The sequence below is a fragment of the Phyllobates terribilis genome, unplaced genomic scaffold (assembly GCF_046119375.1).
Source record: "Phyllobates terribilis strain yellow unplaced genomic scaffold, ASM4611937v1 Scaffold_9__5_contigs__length_417890890, whole genome shotgun sequence".
Lineage (NCBI taxonomy): Eukaryota > Metazoa > Chordata > Amphibia > Anura > Dendrobatidae > Phyllobates > Phyllobates terribilis.
In genome coordinates, this window is record NW_027362769.1 from 94,121,993 (window position 1) to 94,141,978 (window position 19,986).

The 19,986-nt window shown below is 43.6% G+C and overlaps 1 protein-coding gene across 3 annotated transcripts in view; it reads left to right on the plus strand.

The window, feature by feature from the left end:
• The window catches only part of PDE1A (phosphodiesterase 1A), a 550,086-nt gene that overhangs the window by 512,632 nt on the left and 17,468 nt on the right, over positions 1–19,986 (plus strand). For all 3 annotated transcript variants that reach the window (XM_073646788.1, XM_073646789.1, XM_073646791.1), the window contains exons 8-12: positions 312–437; positions 1,734–1,835; positions 5,332–5,452; positions 7,619–7,700; positions 13,743–13,863. In XM_073646788.1, the coding sequence (XP_073502889.1) occupies positions 312–437; positions 1,734–1,835; positions 5,332–5,452; positions 7,619–7,700; positions 13,743–13,863 (552 nt within the window). The remainder of the gene's footprint in view (positions 1–311; positions 438–1,733; positions 1,836–5,331; positions 5,453–7,618; positions 7,701–13,742; positions 13,864–19,986) is intronic.

Genomic DNA, 19,986 nt, shown 5'->3' on the forward strand with positions numbered 1-19,986 from the left:
CCACTGAGTAGTTGTAACCATGGATACTACAATGCCCTGCACATGGGATAGGCGACATAGGTTATCAGGAGAACTATACAAAATTTCTAATTGGAGGTATTTGTTAATATTATCATTATTACACCTACTACATATTGGAATAGCATCTTGGAGATGGGAATAACTCATTAAAAAAATGCACGGATTTACGAACTGCTCTGTTTTCAAAGATGATCAGGCAAATATTTCCTCAGCTAATAATTTCTAAAATTTTTGAAACACTAAAATAATTTTTTTCTTAAAAAAAAATGTGTTTTTGTTTTTCCTGTTAGGTCTGATGCTGCAATACTGTACAATGACCGTTCTGTCCTAGAAAATCATCATGTAAGTGCTGCCTATCGTATTATGCAAGAGGATGACATGAATGTTTTGGCAAATTTGTCCAAAGATGACTGGAGGTAAAATACCACATTTACTAAACAGCTTTTCTGTATAACATTTTTTTTTTATTTCAGTAATAAATTGACTAAAGTTAAATATGTATAAAATAATCTAATTCATTTAGGACTATTCTCCCTAAAATAAAGAAAAAGGTACAGGTTCTTTAAATATAGGTTTCTTTTTTTTCACAGCATTCACTAATTATTTTCAATAACGATTCATTAATTTATAGTCAAGAGTGTTACAGTTATGGCAACTGCAAATATGTGCATATTTTTTTATTCATTATGTGCTGACATTTATTAATGTCGAGTATAGCATTCGCTTAAATGTATTAATTTTTCACTTTTTTAAATATTTTTTTACAACATCACTCCAATTTTTTTTCTTTATCTCACCGCTGGAGTGATATCATTAATGTAAGTTACATGCCCTGAGTAATATACACCGGTCCTGCTCCACCATCTTGTGACCGCAGCTTATGACTGACCGAAGGTTAGAGCTAATGGTCACAGGCTCTCAGTGTGAGTCTATGAGCTTCGTTCTGGCGAACGTTCTTCGTGGTGCTTTAAGGTTTAAATGAACCTTTTCACATTTTCTGTAATTCCTCTAGTTGATCTTGGCCATGTGATTGGTTGATTACTTTTATAATACATTGCAATACTTTTTGATTGCAATGTATTATGCATGTCAGCATAACATTGACAGGCATCCTATGAGATCAGATTGAGATTGGATCCCATGATATTTTGCAGAAGTACAATAGGAGTACTAAAATTGCAGACCTGAGAGCTTTCACTAGGCCACTGGCTTCCTTGTCATGGCATTGGCACTCTGCCATTGCATCACATGAGCTTTGATGGCCTGACAGAGGGAGTTCTCTTCCTCTGTCCAACCACTTATATGTCACGATCGTTATAGACATTAGAATTACTGACATTTCCTCCACGTTCAACATACAAATATCCTAAAATTAAAACAAAGTAAAAAAATTACATACTGCTTTTGCCTCCCTATTGAAAGAGCTCTGTATTGAATAAATATAATAAAACAAAATAACCCATATAATTAAGCAGAAAAAGGGGTGTCTTTTCTATAGCCACTTATTCTCCCTTTCCCGGGGAAGTGGCAGAGAGAAGGACCACCGAGCAGCTGACTGAATTGGGTACATTTGCAGCTCCTCATTTTAAAACACTCAGATAATCCCTGTAAATTCTTATGCAATCAGATAAGCATGAATATTTTATAAAGACTTGTCAGCCACCATACTGTCTCCACCTCTAACAGATTATTACTTCACGCTTTGTTGGCAGAGACTTGAGAACACTGGTGATTGAGATGGTTCTATCTACAGATATGTCCGGTCACTTCCAACAGATAAAGACCATGAGAAATACGTTACAGCAGCCAGAAGGGTAAAGAATAATGATGTCATCTGTGTCCTGTTTTATGTGGATAAAATTGTATCCTCCTTCCTACAACACAAACGTTTAATGCAATGTGTAACACACATTACCGGCGCCTCCGCATGGTTCCTCTTCTATCTCCATGCAGGGACCCGGGCATACGCACTGCCCCGGCCACGGTAATGGTCTCGTGCTCCTCTGCCTTCTTCTCCTATGCACGCCAAACAGGATTCCAGTGGTGCGCCTAGTGCACACATGCTCCCCTGCACTTAAAGGGGCAGCGTGCGCACCTGCAAAGATGTCCCAAGAGAATAGCTGGGAGGCATCATGTATAAAAGGCACCTATCCTAATAGGGAGGTGCCTGAGCAACCCCTATAGTTTTATTAGTGTTAATGTGTGCGCAACTGTACAGTCATGGCCAAAAGTTTTGAGAATGACACCAAAATTATATTTTCACATGATCTGCTGGCCTCTGGTTTTTATTAGTGTTTGTCTGATGTTTATATCACATACAGAAATATAATTGCAATCATATTATGAGTACCAATAGGTCATATTGACAGTTAGAATGAGTTAATGCAGCAAGTCAATATTTGCAGTGTTGCCCCTTCTTCTTCAAGACCTCTGTAATTCTCCCTGGCATGCTCTCAATCAACTTTTGGACCAAATCCTGACTGATAGCAGTCCATTCTTGCATAATCAATGCTTGCATTTTGCCAGAATTTGTTGGTTTTTGTTTGTCCAGCCGTCTCTTGATGATTGACCACAAGTTCTCAATGGGATTAAGATCTGGGGAGTTTCCAGGCCATGGACCCAAAATCTCTATGTTTTGCTCCATGAGCCATTTTGTTATCACCTTTGCTTTATGGCAAGGTGCTCCATCATGCTGGAAAAGGCATTGTTGGGCGCCAAACTGCTCTTGGACGGTTGGGAGAAGTTGCTCTTGGAGGACATTCTGGTACCATTCTTTATTCATGGCTGTGTTTTTAGGCTAGACTGTGAGTGAGCCGATTCCCTTGGCTGAGAAGCAACCCCACACATGAATGGTTTCAGGATGCTTTACAGTTGGCATGAGACATGACTTGTGGTAGCGCTCACTTCTTCTTCTCCGAATAAGCTGTTTTCCAGATGTCCCAAGCAATCGAAAAGGGGATTCATCAGAGAAAATGACTTTGCCCCAGTCCTCAGCAGTCCACTCCCTGTACCTTTTGCAGAATATCAGTCGGTCCCTGATGTTTTTTCTGGAGAGAAGTGGCTTCTTTGCTGCCCTCCTTGAAACCAGCCCTTGCTCAAAGAGTCTCCGCCTCACAGTGCGCGCAGAAGCACTCACACCAGCCTGCTGCCATTCCTGAGCAAGCTCGGCACTGCTGGTAGTCCGATCCCGCAGCTGAAACAGTTTTAAGATACGGTCCTGGCGCTTGCTGGTCTTTCTTGGGCGCCCTGGAGCCTTTTTGACAACAATGGAAGCTTTCTCCTTGAAGTTCTTGATGATGCGATAGATTGTTGACTGAGGTGCAATCTTTGTAGCTGCGATACTCTTCCCTGTTAGGCCATTTTTGTGCAGTGCAATGATGGCTGCACGTGTTTCTTTAGAGATAACCATGGTTAACTGAAGAGAAACAATGATACCAAGAACCAGCCTCCTTTTAAAGTGTCCAGTGATGTCATTCTTACTTAATCATGACTGATTGATCGCCAGCCCTGTCCTCATCAACACCCACACCTGTGTTAATGGATCAATCACTAAAACGATGTTAGCTGCTCCTTTTAAGGCAGGACTGCAATGATGTTGAAATGTGTTTTGGGGGTTAAAGTTCATTTTCTGGGCAAATATTGACTTTGCAAGTACAGTAATTGCTGTTAAGCTGATCACTCTTTGACATTCAGGAGTATATGCAAATTGCCATTACAAAAAATGAAGCAGTAAACTTTGGAAAAATTACTATTTGTCTCATTCTCAATACTTTTGGCCATGACTGTATGTTGCTATGTCCCCCGCCCTCTGTCTATTATAGTTATTTCTTAACTATACTTTTGAGTAGGGTATATGTGACCTTGTAGCCACTCCGGCGGTGCCTGAACCATTTCCCGAGACCTGTGTGTCTGAACGAGAACCTATTCCCGAATTCCACATTGTCCGGACTGTCTAACAAGTCTCCGAATCCTTCCTGTCAGTGACTTTGCTCCCGTGTCCCTGTCCAGTGAACCCGCCCCCTGTGATCGACAGCTGCGGTATCGGGGACTGCCTAGGAGTGGTACCTGGCGGCTACCTGCAGCTCAAGCCTGACTCCACCATAAGGAGCTCCAGTGAACACCAGGTAGCCGTTTAGCTACGCCCCTCCTAGGTAAGCCCGGCCCCGTGGCACAGTGGGTCCGCAAACCACGTGCACCACCTGCGAGCATGACACAATGTACAGTACAGGAATGATCCCAGAGTATGGTAAGGGGGGAATTGTGTCAGAAGCAATTGCCAATCCATCAGAAAACATGTAAAAATCAAGATATTATAGCTGTTAGCTATGATTAGTAAATAGCATGAAACCAACCTAAAGAACATTCACTTTACCGTGTAATTCTAGTTATTTAAAAAATGTATTTCTTAAGTACAGAACAGGTGGTGCTAGATAGGTGGGGGATCTAACTGTTGAGGCCCTCAATACTGGTCACAATTGGGGTCCTATACCCCCTTTTCCATAGCGCTTGATTATATCTGTGAGTCTGATAAGCTTTTAATGGATGGGAAGTGCACAGGTGCAACCACCACCCCATTTAAATGGGGGACAAAAGAACCTATTCTAGCTAACAGTGTGGGTCCCAGCAGTTGGACTCTTATGGGTAGTTGGTAAATTGCTATAATTGTAAAACCCAGTTAAAGCCTCATACATGTGAATAAATTATAGATCTGTGATGTATAAATTAGCATTATGGTGGCCATACTGTGCTTTTCCTTTGTATGCCTCCAATTATTAGACATTATACAGTGGTACATGAAGTGCATACAGTGTTGGATTGGGGTGTCAAGGGCCCACTAGTAACCAACTCCAGGGGCCTACTTTTCAGCTTCAGGCAAATGTGACATTATCCTCAATCACAAATGTATATAACAATGAACTGGGTGGAATAAGATGCTGCCTTTGTCTGTATATAATGATTCAAGTATATTGCTCTAAGTACTGCTCATACAAGAGGGTGGTGGCCCACCGGAGGATTCTCCTGTTCTCCTGCTGTCCAGTCCAAGCCTGAGTGCATATTTCTTTGTCTTATTGAGCCTAGGATTTCTGGGTGTAGTCTTTAGTATCATAAAGCCTATATAATAGTATTATATCTTCCCATATAAATGTGAAAATCCAACATGTATTAGGGTGTATAATGAGTTCTCATATACAGCTATTAATAGATAAATCAGCAATAGAGCGACCTTGATGAGAAATACTAAATGCTTCTTCCTTTCAATGCCACGGCTTCATTTCAGGACATGATTGAATTGTTTTCTTTATTTCACAGAATAGACAAATCGAAAGCCATGTCCTTGATTCTCCATGCTGCTGATATCAGCCATCCTGCAAAACCATGGGATATGCATCAGCGGTGGACGGACTTACTGATGGAGGAGTTTTTTAGACAGGTGCTAGTTCAATATTCCATTCACTATCTTATAAAATTCAGCCTGAAATTCATAATATTCATGTTTATAAAACAGTTATTTGTGTTTCATTCATTTTTTTTTTTAGAAACGTTTTAGAATGTCCTATAACTGATGAATTCATTAAAATAGTTTTTACAGTGATATATATATATATACTGCCGCATGATGTAGAGAAGATTTAGTGAAATCCCCTATATCCTGATCTGATTTAGGTAGAATACATTTGCACAAGTTTGTTATGCAGTTCCAGTACAAGTGACAATGTGCAACAGTTCAGCTGTGAAATTTTCCCCAATCTGCTGTATGTGACCATATTCTAATGAGCTGGAGGCCCCATCACAGCAGTAACTCACACAGCATCACTCTGCAGCTCCATTTTGTTGACCGTGGTGATGGTCCCAGAAGTTGGAACCCCCAAAAGGGGAGTGACTGAATTCTAACTAAATCAGAGCGGGATTTTAGATTGTTTCATGTGAATATTCATGTTTCTTTGTTAAATGAATATTGATCTGTACAGTTCCTGGGGGGTATGACCTCACCAATCACACATTGGGGACTGATACCAGAGAGCAGAAGTCAGTGGTCGGAAAAAGGTCCAAGAAGGGTTTTAGTGAGAAAAGCAGACCAGGTCTAAAAATTATTTCAGACAAAATCCCAAACCCCTTAATTATTCAGATGACAGATCAGACCCCACAACTCATGCAGACTTCAACTTACACCCTTAAAATTAATTTAGACACCAGACAAGACTCTAAAATTAATTTATACGCCCACATTTTTTAAATTCTTCAAATTAATTCAGACCTGGGAACAAACCCCCAAAATTAAGTCTGACCTAGGCCTGCCTTCTAAAATCATTAAATCCCAAATTACACCCATAAAATTAATCTGACGATTCAGCCTAAATTAATCAGATCCCAGACATGCTCTTAGAATTAAAGGAAACCTGCCAAGTGATACATGCTGCCTAAACCACAGATGAATGAATCTCAGAAATGCTCCAGTGTTTCAGAGAAAATATAGTTTGAAGATCTGACTGAAGACCATAGCCGGAGACAAGACCACTCTGATGCCGCTCCCAGGTGACCCACGGGTCTCTCATTATGGGAGAAACCTGTCACCTTGAGCAACTTTGCAAGAAGCCAGTCGGTGGTGGCAGCGGATTAGTCTTGTGTCCAGGTATGGTCTTCAGCCAGATCTTCAAACTATATTTTCTCTAAAGTGCCGATCTCCAATCGTGTAGCCAGGCTCTGATTCAATGACTTTGGCCAGGTTTTAGCTGTTAATAACTATTACTCGCTCCTCCAGTACCACCAGTCTGGTGGTCTTGGGGGCCTTTAAGTAAGGATAACTTGCCCATACATGCACATTTGACCGCTTCAGCTAATCGCTGGCTTCAGTGGTAATGCCAGCATGTACGCTACAAACGGCTGAGGTCAGTGCACAAGTCAGCAGGTCATCAGCGCAGGACAAGTCATGCTTACTACATTTATTATCAATGTCAATGTCTACATCTTATCAAGCTTGAATTGGGACAAATATGTCTGTGGAAAATCACCGTGCAGAGGAAATGACCAAGCACATGACTGCGGGATCAGGGTATACCTGCAGAGCATAGCCATGGACACACATCGATCTACATTGGAGCTGTGTACACTAAGGATATTTTTAATATTTTGGCAAAGATTCTACTTTTTTATTTTAGGTCCATTGCAGCAATTAGTTGTAGAAGGGCACACAGCTCATGTGCGGCAGTGCGGAGCTTTCAGGATTGTAATGATTACTGATTGATTTTAATATTAACAGTATGCAAATTGTCTCTTCAGAGAGGAAGAGGACCAGAACTCTCCTCACTGTGACATGCTTAGCATGTCTTTCTCCGCAAGGAGAAATGTTACCCCTTAGATACCAGTCTGACGCCTCTCACCCAGCCAAATGAGATCTCACACTTTGCACTGACGAGGGGCAATACCCCGAAACACAGTGGCTGCAAATTGAGTTTCTGGTTCTGGCTTATATCCTTAGTCATGTGATAAGGCTCGTTAAAGGGTCACTATTGGCTTTTAGGATTGCTACTTCCTGTAGGTGGCACTAGAGTTGTGGTCTTCTTCCTCTTATATTAACAGTAAAAATGTATAATTACAGGGGGACAAAGAGGCTGAATTAGGGCTTCCTTTCTCACCTCTCTGCGACCGAAAGTCAACACTGGTGGCCCAGTCACAAATAGGTAATGGTCTGCTTTCTTCTAATTCTTTATTACCACAATTGAAAGTAATAAGTCACCAGGCAGGGTGTAATGTACTCTCTGTATATTCGGGACATCTAACACCTCCTGAGGTGCGACAATAAGAGGGGGCTCCAGCTGCAACCAACACCAAGCTGTAAAAGAGTTTATTGCAAAAATCAGAGACTAGAGAATAAATGATTAATTTTAGAGCTACTACATTTGTCTTGTTTTTTCTTTTTTTTTTTTTTGCAAATGTACTTATTACAAAGCAAGTATGTCAGATAACTGCCAGATAACCATTGAAGGTAACTAAAGTGTATTTAGTGAGCTAGGAAACACAGTCATTTTGGCAATTAGCCTACTTTTACAAGGAGATATCTTATTAAAATACTGTAGATATTCTGTGAGTATGGCCGGGTTCAGACGAGTGTATGCAAAATCGTCCGTTTTCCATCTAGGAAAAAACGACTATTTTCATCAGAATGTATGCAATCTATATCTTTGTTTTTTTACATCTGTATGTGACGCGCCCCCTGGGCCGTGGGATACCCGGTGCCGGGCTGGTAAATGCTGGGGGTTGTAGTCACAGTGGCGGTGACCCGGTCCGTGACCCAGGGCGGTCAATCCAAGGGAAATTTTACAGTATGTATAGGTTTTATTAAAGAGTCCGACTACGCCACCTGTGGAATGCGGCTAAGGGGGGGGGGGGCGCCGCTGCGGAGCAGTCCTCTGAAGCTGATGGTATTGCAGCAAGGATGTTATGACTCCCCACAGGAAGAGTTAGCTTCAGGGCAGGGTGTGGATGTTGGTGGTTGTGCAGGGTGCCGTAGTGCAGTAATAACCACAGAGTCAGTATAGTGCAGGCCCAGGGTCTTTACTGATGACAATTAGGCAAGCCTGGATTGGGGTACTGGCTACAGGTAAGAGTCCGGTCAGCCTGGAAGCAAACATAGAGTCCTCCTTGCCAGGTGAAGTTGTAGGCCTCCCCTCCTCACTATACTCTTTGGCTTTGCTGCTTGTTGCTGTGTTATAGCCCACGTCCCTGAGTGTAACGTTCTGTGCTCACCCGTATGGCTTGCAGCTCTGGCCTTACTCATGCATTGCTCCCCCATAGCGGTGCTGGTCCCTCTGTGCTGCTGAGCCTCCGGGCGTCTGCTGGGGCCAGTAGACTTTCAATCTCCTGCCCTACGGTATCTGCTGCTGGGTCTTCAGTGCCCCACAGCCTCGGACTCCGGTGTCCGGTCCTCTGTGTTTCTCTAGCTAGGACGAGCTACCTCAGCTCCAGTCCCTAGCTCTTGTCTCCTCGACGTCCTAAACTCAACTCCTGACACTAAGACTAACTAACCCCGCCCCAGATCCCAGTTGCCAAGGGGAGGGGACTCCCCTTGCTGGTCTGGAGCCAGGAAAGTGTTGCATGTTTAGTATCCCTGACTAGGGGACCCCTGCTTGCTTTCAGGCATGGCATTACCTCTTTTTAGGGAGGCAAAGTCACTGTGGCAACCGGACCCCTGGGGTGCCACATATGCCATCTTTCCTTATATCTGTTTTGTACATCCGGTTTATAAATGTACAATTTAATAAATAATAAAAGGACAAATAAAGTTTCCTATGTTAATAACTGGAAATGGATCCATGAAAAACACATTACATACAGAGAGTAACCCCCTGAACACTATGGGGCCCGAGAGTCAGGGGATCCAGTGCCAGCACCCATAATACTGTATGAAGGACTATGTGGAACCCATTATACTGTATGGAGGACTATGTGGAGCCATTATACTGTATGGAGGACTGTGGAACCCATTATACTGTATGGAGGACCATGTGGAGCTATTTTACTGTATGGAGCACTATGTGGGTACATTATTCTGTATGGAGGACTATGTGGGGCCATTATTCTGTATGGAGGACTATGTGGAACCCATTATTCTGCATGGAGGACTATGTGGGGCCCATTATTGTGTATGGAGGACTATGTGGGGCCATTATTCTGTATGGAGGACTATGAGGGGCCATTATTCTGTATGGAGGACTATGTGGAGCCATTATACTGTATGGAGGACTATGTGGAACCCATTATACTGTATGGAGGACTATGTGGAGCCATTGTACTGTATGGAGCACTATGTGGGTACATTATTCTGTATGGAGGACTATGTGGGGCCATTATTCTGTATGGAGGACTATGTGGAACCCATTATTCTGTATGGAGGACTATATGGGGCCCATTATACTGTATGGAGGACTATGTGGGGCCATTATTCTGTATGGAGGACTATGTGGGGCCATTATTCTGTATGGAGGACTATGTGGGGCCCATTATACTGTATGGAAGACTATGTGGGGCCCATTATACTGTATGAAGGACTATGTGGGGCCCGTTTACTGTATGGAGGACTATGTGTAACCCATTATTCTGTATGGAGGACTATGTGGAACCCATTATACTGTATGGAGGACTATGTGGGGCCCATTATACTGTATGGAGGACTATGTGGGGCCCATTATACTGTATAGAGGACTATGTGGGGCAATTATTCTGTATGGAGGACTATGTGGGGCCATTATTCTGTATGGAGGACTATGTGGAACCCATTATACTGTATGGAGGACTATGTGGAGCCATTATACTGTATGGAGCACTATGTGGGTACATTATACTGTATGGAGGACTATGTGGGGCCCATTATTCTGTATGGAGGACTATGTGGGGCCATTATACTGTATGGAGGACTATGTGGGTACATTATACTGTATGGAGGACTATGTGGGGCTATTATACTGTATGGAGTACTATGTGGGTACATTATACTGTATGTAGGACTATGTGGGGCCCATTATTCTATATGGAGCACTATGTGGGTACATTATACTGTATGGAGGACTATGTGGAACCCATTATTCTGTGTGGAGCACTATGTGGGGCCCATTATACTGTATGAAGGACTATGTGGGGCCCGTTTACTGTATGGAGGACTATGTGTAACCCATTATTCTGTATGGAGGACTATGTGGAACCCATTATACTGTATGGAGGACTATGTGGGGCCCATTATACTGTATGGAGGACTATGTGGGGCCCATTATACTGTATGGAGGACTATGTGGGGCAATTATTCTGTATGGAGGACTATGTGGGGCCATTATTCTGTATGGAGGACTATGTGGAAGCCATTATACTGTATGGAGGACTATGTGGAGCCATTATACTGTATGGAGCACTATGTGGGTACATTATACTGTATGGAGGACTATGTGGTGCTATTATACTGTATGGAGTACTATGTGGGTACATTATACTGTATGGAGGAGTATGTGGGGCTATTATACTGTATGGAGTACTATGTGGGTACATTATACTGTATGTAGGACTATGTGGGGCCCATTATTCTATATGGAGCACTATGTGGGTACATTATACTGTATGGACGACTATGTGGAACCCATTATTCTGTGTGGAGCACTATGTGGGGCCCATTATACTGTATGGAGGACTATGTGGAGCCATTATACTGTATGGAGCACTATGTGGGTACATTATACTGTATGGAGGACTATGTGGGGCTCATTATACTGTATGGAGGACTATGTGGAGCCATTATACTGTATGGAGGACTATGTGGGGCCATTATACTGTATGGAGCACTATGTGGGTACATTATACTGTATGGAGGACTATGTGGGGCTATTATACTGTATGGAGTACTATGTGGGTACATTATACTGTATGTAGGACTATGTGGGGCCCATTATTCTATGTGGAGCACTATGTGGGTACATTATACTGTATGGAGGACTATGTGGAACCCATTATTCTGTGTGGAGCACTATGTGGGGCCCATTATTCTGTATGGAGGACTATGTGGGTCCCATTATTCTGTATGGAGGACTATGTGGGGTCATTATTCTGTATGGAGGACTATGTGGGGCCCATTATTCTGTATGGAGGACTATGTGGGGCCCATTATTCTGTATGGAGGACTATGTGGGACCATAGTACTGTATGGAGGACTATGTGGGGCCATTATTCTGTATGGAGGACTATGTGGGGCCATTATACTGTATGGAGCACTATGTGGGTACATTATACTGTATGGAGGACTATGTGGGGCTATTATACTGTATGGAGTACTATGTGGGTACATTATACTGTATGTAGGACTATGTGGGGCCCATTATTCTATATGGAGCACTATGTGGGTACATTATACTGTATGGAGGACTATGTGGAACCCATTATTCTGTGTGGAGCACTAAGTTGGGCCCATTATTCTGTATGGAGGACTATGTGGGTCCCATTATTCTGTATGGAGGACTATGTGGGGTCATTATTCTGTATGGAGGACTATGTGGGGCCCATTATTCTGTATGGAGGACTGTGGGGCCCATTATTCTGTATGGAGGACTGTGTGGGGCCATAGTACTGTATGGAGGACTATGTGGGGCCATTATTCTGTATGGAGGACTATGTGGGGCCATAGTACTGTATGGAGGACTATGTGGGGCCATTATTCTGTATGGAGGACTATGTGGGGCCATTATACTGTATGGAGCACTATGTGGGTACATTATACTGTATGGACAACTATGTGGGGCTATTATACTGTATGGAGCACTATGTGGGTACATTATACTGTATGGAGGACTATGTGGAACCCATTATTCTGTGTGGAGCACTATGTGGGGCCCCTTATTCTGTATGGAGGACTATGTGGGTCCCATTATTCTGTATGGAGGACTATGTGGGGTCATTATTCTGTATGGAGGACTATGTGGGGCCCATTATTCTGTATGGAGGACTATGTGGGGCCATTATACTGTATGGAGGACTATGTGGGTCCCATTATTCTGTATGGAGGACTATGTGGGGCCCATTATTCTGTATGGAGGATTATGTGGGTCCCATTATACTGTATGGAGGACAATGTGGGGCCATTATTCTGTATGGAGGACTATGTGGGGCCCATTATTCTGTATGGAGGACTATGTGGGGCCCATTATTCTGTATGGAGGACTATGTGGGGCCATAGTACTGTATGGAGGACTATGTGGGGCCCATTATTCTGTATGGAGGATTATGTGGGTCCCATTATACTGTATGGAGGATTATGTGGGGCCATTATACTGTATGGAGGACTATGTAGGTCCCATTATTCTGTATGGAGGACTATGTGGGGTCATTATTCTGTTTGGAGGACTATGTGAGGCCCATTATTCTGTATGGAGGACTAAGTGGGGCCCATTATTCTGTATGGAGGACTATGTGGGGCCATAGTACAGTATGGAGGACTATGTGGGGCCCATTATTCTGTATGGAGGACTATGTGGGGCCCATTATTCTATATGGAGGACTACGCGGGGTCATTATTCTGTATGGAGGATTATGTGGGTTCCATTATACTGTATGGAGCACTATGTGGGGCCATTATTCTGTATGGAGGACTATGTGGGGCCCATTATTCTGTATGGAGGACTATGTGGGGCCCATTATTCTGTATGGAGGACTATGTGGGGCCCATTATTCTGTATGAAGGACTATGTGGGGCCCATTATTCTGTATGGAGGACTATGTGGGGCCATTATTCTGTATGGAGTACTATGTGGGGCCATAGTACTGTATGGAGGACTATGTGGTGCCCACAATACTGTATGGAGGACTGTATAGGAGGAAAACGACTTTGTAAGGGCTGGAGAGTTGTGAGATATGCTTTTCTGTGACCCCGCCGAATATTAGGGATTTTTTTGTGGGTGGGAGGCACAAATAGAAATTCGGCTATAGGGCCCCATGATTTCTATGTACGCCGTATTTTATCTGTTTTTTATGCACACATTGGCTTGGGTGAATGTGTAGCACCATGATTATTGCTATCATTTTATTGTGATGAAATGCTAAACATCTTTTCTGCAGAATAAACTGGACTAACCATAGCAGGTGCACGCACAGTTCGATTCAAACCACTTTAGGAACACATTTTATGTCTAGTTCTCTATGTCATGCATGGATAATTCTAATCTTGTCATTTATTGTATTATAACTTTTAGGTTTTATAGACTTCATAGTGGAGCCAACATTCACGCTTCTAACTGATTCAACTGAGAAAATTGTTATGCCTCTTATAGAGGAAGCTACAAAAGCTGATCATTCTGTCTACCATAAATCCAGGTTTGTCACTTTACTTTTATGACATTGTCACGATTTGTTTCTGCAGAAAAGATGTCATTTTACAGTATGTTTTTTTTTCTTCCAATTAATTTCCTTTACAATACTGCCACCAAGTGGTTAATGCACGTACTTCATGTGTTTGAAATATTCAAAAGGCAAAAAAAAGTTTTGATAGTGTGTTAGTCAGTTGAAAAAAAAGATTGATTGCTCTCAGTGAGAGAAACAATATAATAATCTTGTAGATATGATTAGTGTTGAGCCACCCCCGTAGTGTTCGGGTTCGGTTCGGTTCGTCGAACACCGGGATGTTCGAGGAACTGTTCGTCGAACTGTTCGTCGAACACCTTAGAACACCGTCGAACACCGTTAAAACCAATGGCAGGCAAACAAAAACACATAGGAACACATAGAAAACACCTTCAAAGGTGTCCAAAAGCTGACAAACTGCTCAGAAGACGCTTTCTTTAAAAAAGCCGGCCGGCAATTCAGCAGCGGCATACACCGGTACCCGACAATTTAGACATGAAGGAATAGAGCATCACACATAGATTAGATAGATAGAAACATGTCAGTCACACATATAAGAAGTACAGTGACAGTGTTGCTTACTGTACTTGTCATTTAGTGTAAAGGATTTATTAAAAAATATAATAGTGTTTTCATGCACCGTCTCTTTTAAAAAGCCGGCCGGCAATTCAGCAGCGGTACCCGACAATTTATAACAGACAGAATAGAGCTTCACACATAGATTAGATAGATAGAAACATGTCAGTCACATATATATGAAGTACTGTGACAGTGTTGCTTACTGTACTTGTCATTTACTGCAAAGGATTTATTAAAAAAAATAATAGTGTTTTCATGCACCGTCTCTTTAAAAAAGCCGGCCGGCAATTCAGCATCTGTACCCGACAATTTATAACAGACAGAATAGAGCTTCACACATAGATTAGATAGATAGAAACATGTCAGTCACATATATAATAAGTACAGTGACAGTGTTGGTTACTGTACTTGTCATTTAGTATTAAAATAAAGGATTTATTATTAAAAAAAATTGGCGTGGGGTTCCCCGTAATTTTAGTCTCTAGCGGAGGTTAAGCAGACAGCTGGGGCAGATGTTTGAAGCCTGGGAAGGGGGTAATACCCACGGAGCTTCCCAGGCTACTAATATCAGCCCCCAGCTGAATACCTAGCCTTTACTAGCTATTAAAATGGAGGACCCCCCCAAAAAAAATGACGTGGGGTCCCCCCTAATTTAATAGCTAGCAAAGGCTAGGCAGACAGCTGGGGGCTGATATTAATAGCCCAGGAAGGGAGCCATGAATATTGGCCCCCTCCCAGGCTAGAAACACCAGCCGTCAGCCGCCCCAGAAATGGCGCATCCATAGGATGCGCCAATTCTGGCACTTAGCCTCGCTCTTCCACGCTGCCCTGGTGCGGTGGCAGGGGGTAATAGGGTTGGGGTTGATGTCAGCTTATAATGCCAGCTGACATCAAGCCCAGGTTAGTAATGGAGAGGCGTCTATAAGACACCCCCATTACTAACCCCATAGTCAAAGTTAAAAAAAAAACACAAACACCCAGAATAAAGTCCTTTAATTGAAATAAAGACACAATTCTTTATTGTTCTAAATTAAACCATACTTACCATCACGCCCATTCCAGCTGAAGCCAACGATCTCCTGCAATAAAAGAAAAATAATAAAGCAACCTCATCCTTACCTTTCCATGGTTCCCAGGACAGCTTCAGCTCTGCTACATCGAGATGACAGGCTGGACCGCAGCAGAACGCTGCCATCCAGCCTGTCATCCCGCAGACACTGAGAAGCGCAGGCATGCTTGCGCTCCTCAGTGTCTGACTGTGACGGCATCCAGATGAGCCGACAATGAACTCGGCTCACCTCATGTACGTCACTGACAGCGTGGGAAAATTCTCCTGCACTCAGCGCTCCAGCGTGAGAATTTTCCCACGCTGTCAGTGACGTGCATGAGGTGAGCCGAGTTCATTGGACATGACCTCGGCTCATCTGGATGCCGTCACAGCCAGACACTGAGTAGCGCAAGCAAGCCTGCGCTTCTCAGTGTCTGCGGGATGACAGGCTGGATGGCAGCGTTCTGCTGCGGTCCAGCCTGTCATCTCGATGTAGCAGAGCTGAAGCTGTCGTGGGAGCCATGGAAAGGTAAGGATGATGTTGCTTTATTATTTTACTTTTATTGCAGGAGATCGTTGGCTTCAGCTGGAATGGGCGTGGCGGTAAGTATGGTTTAATTTAGAACAATAAAGAATTGTGTGTTTATTTCAATTAAAGGACTTTTTTCTGGGTGTTTGTGTTTTTTTTAAATACTTTACTAGAAATTCATGGTGGTCATGTCTAATATTGGCGTGACCCCATGAATTTCGGGCTTAGGGCCAGCTGATAATGCCAAGCTGGCCTTAACCCCTTTATTACCCAGTGAGCCACCGCACCAGGGCCCTGGATGAGTTGGGTACAGCGCCAGAAGATGGCGCTTCTATGAACGCGCCATTTTCCGGGGCGGCTGCGGACTGCAATTTGCAGCGGGGGTGGCCCAGAAAGCTTGGGCCTCCCTGCGCTGCGGATTCCAGCCCCCAGCTGCCTAGTTGTACCTGGCTGGGCACAAAAATAGGGCGAAGCTCCACGTATTTTTTTTTTAAATTCATGAAATTCATGGAATAATTAAGAAAAAAAGGGCTTCCCTATATTGTTGTGTCCGGCTAGGTACAAATAGGCAGCTGGTGGTTGGGAGCAGCCCGTTCCTGCCTGCTGTACCTGACTGGACACAAATATAGGGCGAAGCCCCACATCAATTTTTTTTTCATTATTTCATGAATTTCCTGAAATAATTTAAAAAAAATTGACGTGGGGCTTCGCACTATATTTGTGTCCAGCCAGGTACAGCAGGCAGGGACGGGCTGCCCCCAACCACCAGCTGCCTATTTGTACCTGGTTGGACACAACAATATAGGGAAGCCCTTTTTTTCTTAATTATTCCATGAATTTCATGAAATAATTAAAAAAAAAAATGCGTGGGGCTTCGCCCTATTTTTGTGCCCAGCCAGGTACAACTAGGCAGCTGGGAGCTGGAATCCGCAGCGCAGGGAGGCCCAAGCTTTCTGGGCCCCACCCGCTGCAAATTGCAGTCCGCAGCCGCCCCAGAAAATGGCGCGTTCATAGAAGCGCCATCTTCTGGCGCTGTACCCAACTCATCCAGGGCCCTGGTGCGGTGGCTCACTGGGTAATAAAGGGGTTAAGGCCACCTTGGCATTATCAGCTGGCCCTAAGCCCGAAATTCATGGGGTCACGCCAATATTAGACATGACCACCATGAATTTCTAGTAAAGTATTTAAAAAAACACAACACCCAGAATAAAGTCCTTTAATTGAAATAAACACACAATTCTTTATTGTTCTAAATTAAACCATACTTACCGTCACGCCCATTCCAGCTGAAGCCAATGTCTTCTGCAATAAAAGTAAAATAATTAAGCAACCTCATCCTTACCTTTCCATGGTTCCCACGACAGCTTCAGCTCTGCTACATCGAGATGACAGGCTGGACCGCAGCAGAACGCTGCCATCCAGCCTGTCATCCCGCGGACACTCAGAAGCGCAGGCATGCTTGCGCTCCTCAGTGTCTCGCTGTGACGGCATAAAGATGAGACAAGCTCATGTCCAATGAACTCGGCGCACCTCATGCACGTCACTGACAGCGTGGGAGAATTCTCCTGCACTCAGCACTTCAGCGTGAAAATTCTCCCACGCTGTCAGTGACGTACATGAGGTCAGCTGAGTTCATTGGACATGAATGAGCTCACCTCATGCACGTCACTGACAGCGTGGGAAAATTCTCACGCTGAAGCGCTGAGTGCAGGAGAATTTTCCCACGCTGTCAGTGACGTGCACGAGGTGAGCTCATTCATGTCCAATGATCTCAGCTCACCTCATGCACGTCACTGACAGCGTGGGAAAATTCTCCTGCACTCAGCGCTACAGCGTGAGAATTCTCCCACGCTGTCAGTGACGTGCATGAGGTGAGCTCATTCATGTCCAATGAACTCAGCTGACCTCATGCACGTCACTGACAGCGTGGGAGAATTCTCACGCTGAAGTGCTGAGTGCAGGAGAATTCTCCCACGCTGTCAGTGACGTGCATGAGGTGCGCCGAGTTCATTGGACATGAACTCGTCTCATCTTTATGCCGTCACAGCCAGACACTGCAGAGCGCAAGCATGCCTGCGCTTCTCAGTGTCTGCGGGATGACAGGCTGGATGGCAGCGTTCTGCTGCGGTCCAGCCTGTTATCTCGATGTAGCAGAGCTGAAGCTGTCCTGGGAACCATGGAAAGGTAAGGATGAGGTTGCTTTATTATTTTTCTTTTATTGCAGGAGATCGTTGGCTTCAGCTGGAATGGGCGTGACGGTAAGTATGGTTTAATTTAGAACAATAAAGGAATGTGTCTTTATTTCAATTAAAGGACTTTATTCTGGGTGTTTGTGTTTTCTTTTATCTTTGACTATGGGGTTAGTAATGGGGGTGTCTTATAGACGCCTCTCCATTACTAACCTGGGCTTGATGTCAGCTGGCATTATAAGCTGACATCAACCCCAACCCTATTACCCCCTGCCACCGCACCAGGGCAGCGTGGAAGAGCGAGGCTAAGTGCCAGAATTGGCGCATCCTATGGATGCGCCATTTCTGGGGCGGCTGACGGCTGGTGTTTCTAGCCTGGGAGGGGGCCAATATTCATGGCTCCCTTCCTGGGCTATTAATATCAGCCCCCAGCTGTCTGCCTAGCCTTTGCTAGCTATTAAATTAGGGGGGACCCCACGTCATTTTTTTTTGGGGGGGTCCTCCATTTTAATAGCTAGTAAAGGCTAGGTATTCAGCTGGGGGCTGATATTAGCAGCCTGGGAAGCTCCGTGGGTATTACCCCCTTCCCAGGCTTCAAACATCTGCCCCAGCTGTCTGCTTAACCTCCGCTAGAGACTAAAATTACGGGGAACCCCACGCCAATTTTTTTTAATAATAAATCCTTTATTTTAATACTAAATGACAAGTACAGTAAGCAACACTGTCACTGTACTTCATATATATGTGACTGACATGTTTCTATCTATCTAATCTATGTGTGAAGCTCTATTCTGTCTGTTATAAATTGTCGGGTACAGATGCTGAATTGCCGGCCGGCTTTTTTAAAGAGACGGTGCATGAAAACACTATTATTTTTTTTGATAAATCCTTTACACTAAATGACAAGTACAGTAAGCAACACTGTCACTGTGCTTCTTATATGTGTGACTGACATGTTTCTATCTATCTAATCTATGTGTGAAGCTCTATTCTTTCGGTTCTAAATTGTCGGGTACCGGTGTATGCGCTGATGAATTGCCGGCTTTTCATGTTTCACTGTGATCACAGTTCCCATCGATTTGGGCAATCACTCTAATGCCACAACCACCATGGCTGTGGCATTACAGTGAGTGGCAGACAATCCCTGCATGATTGGTGCTCTAAATAGCGCCAGACATGCAGGACACGCTTTTCGTGCACGAACAGTTATCGAACATTACCTCGAACAGCCGAATTTTTTGCAAATCGTTCGGGTTCGTCGAACAACTCGAACACCACCCAAAACAGCTCGAATTTGAGATTGGCGAACAGTTCTAGTCGAACACCGCTCATCTCTAGATATGATACCTTTTAATAGCTAGCAAACATAAAATAAGTGATGTTACAAAGCCAGCTTTCGAGAATACTTAGGTCTCTTCATCAGGCTTGGTATAACAAAGTATCTGAAGAAACACAAATATATAAATGAATATAGAGAGCAGAGTCATGACATATAAACATTAAAAAAAAAAATCCTTAATTTGTTAGATAAGTGGTGAGAAAGTTTTATTGTCCCAAAATCCATGTAAGATCAGAGCCTGATGTCCTCGCTTTCTCTGGAGCAGATTCCTCAGATGTTTTAGGACATGAATCCTTGTGACAGATTTAGTCCTGTGTGGAGTGTATCAAAGACTGTCAAAAATTTGTATTCCCAGACCCTTCTGTTTCTTTGTGATTTGAAGTTTTCTTTCAATATGAGAATTTCCATATAC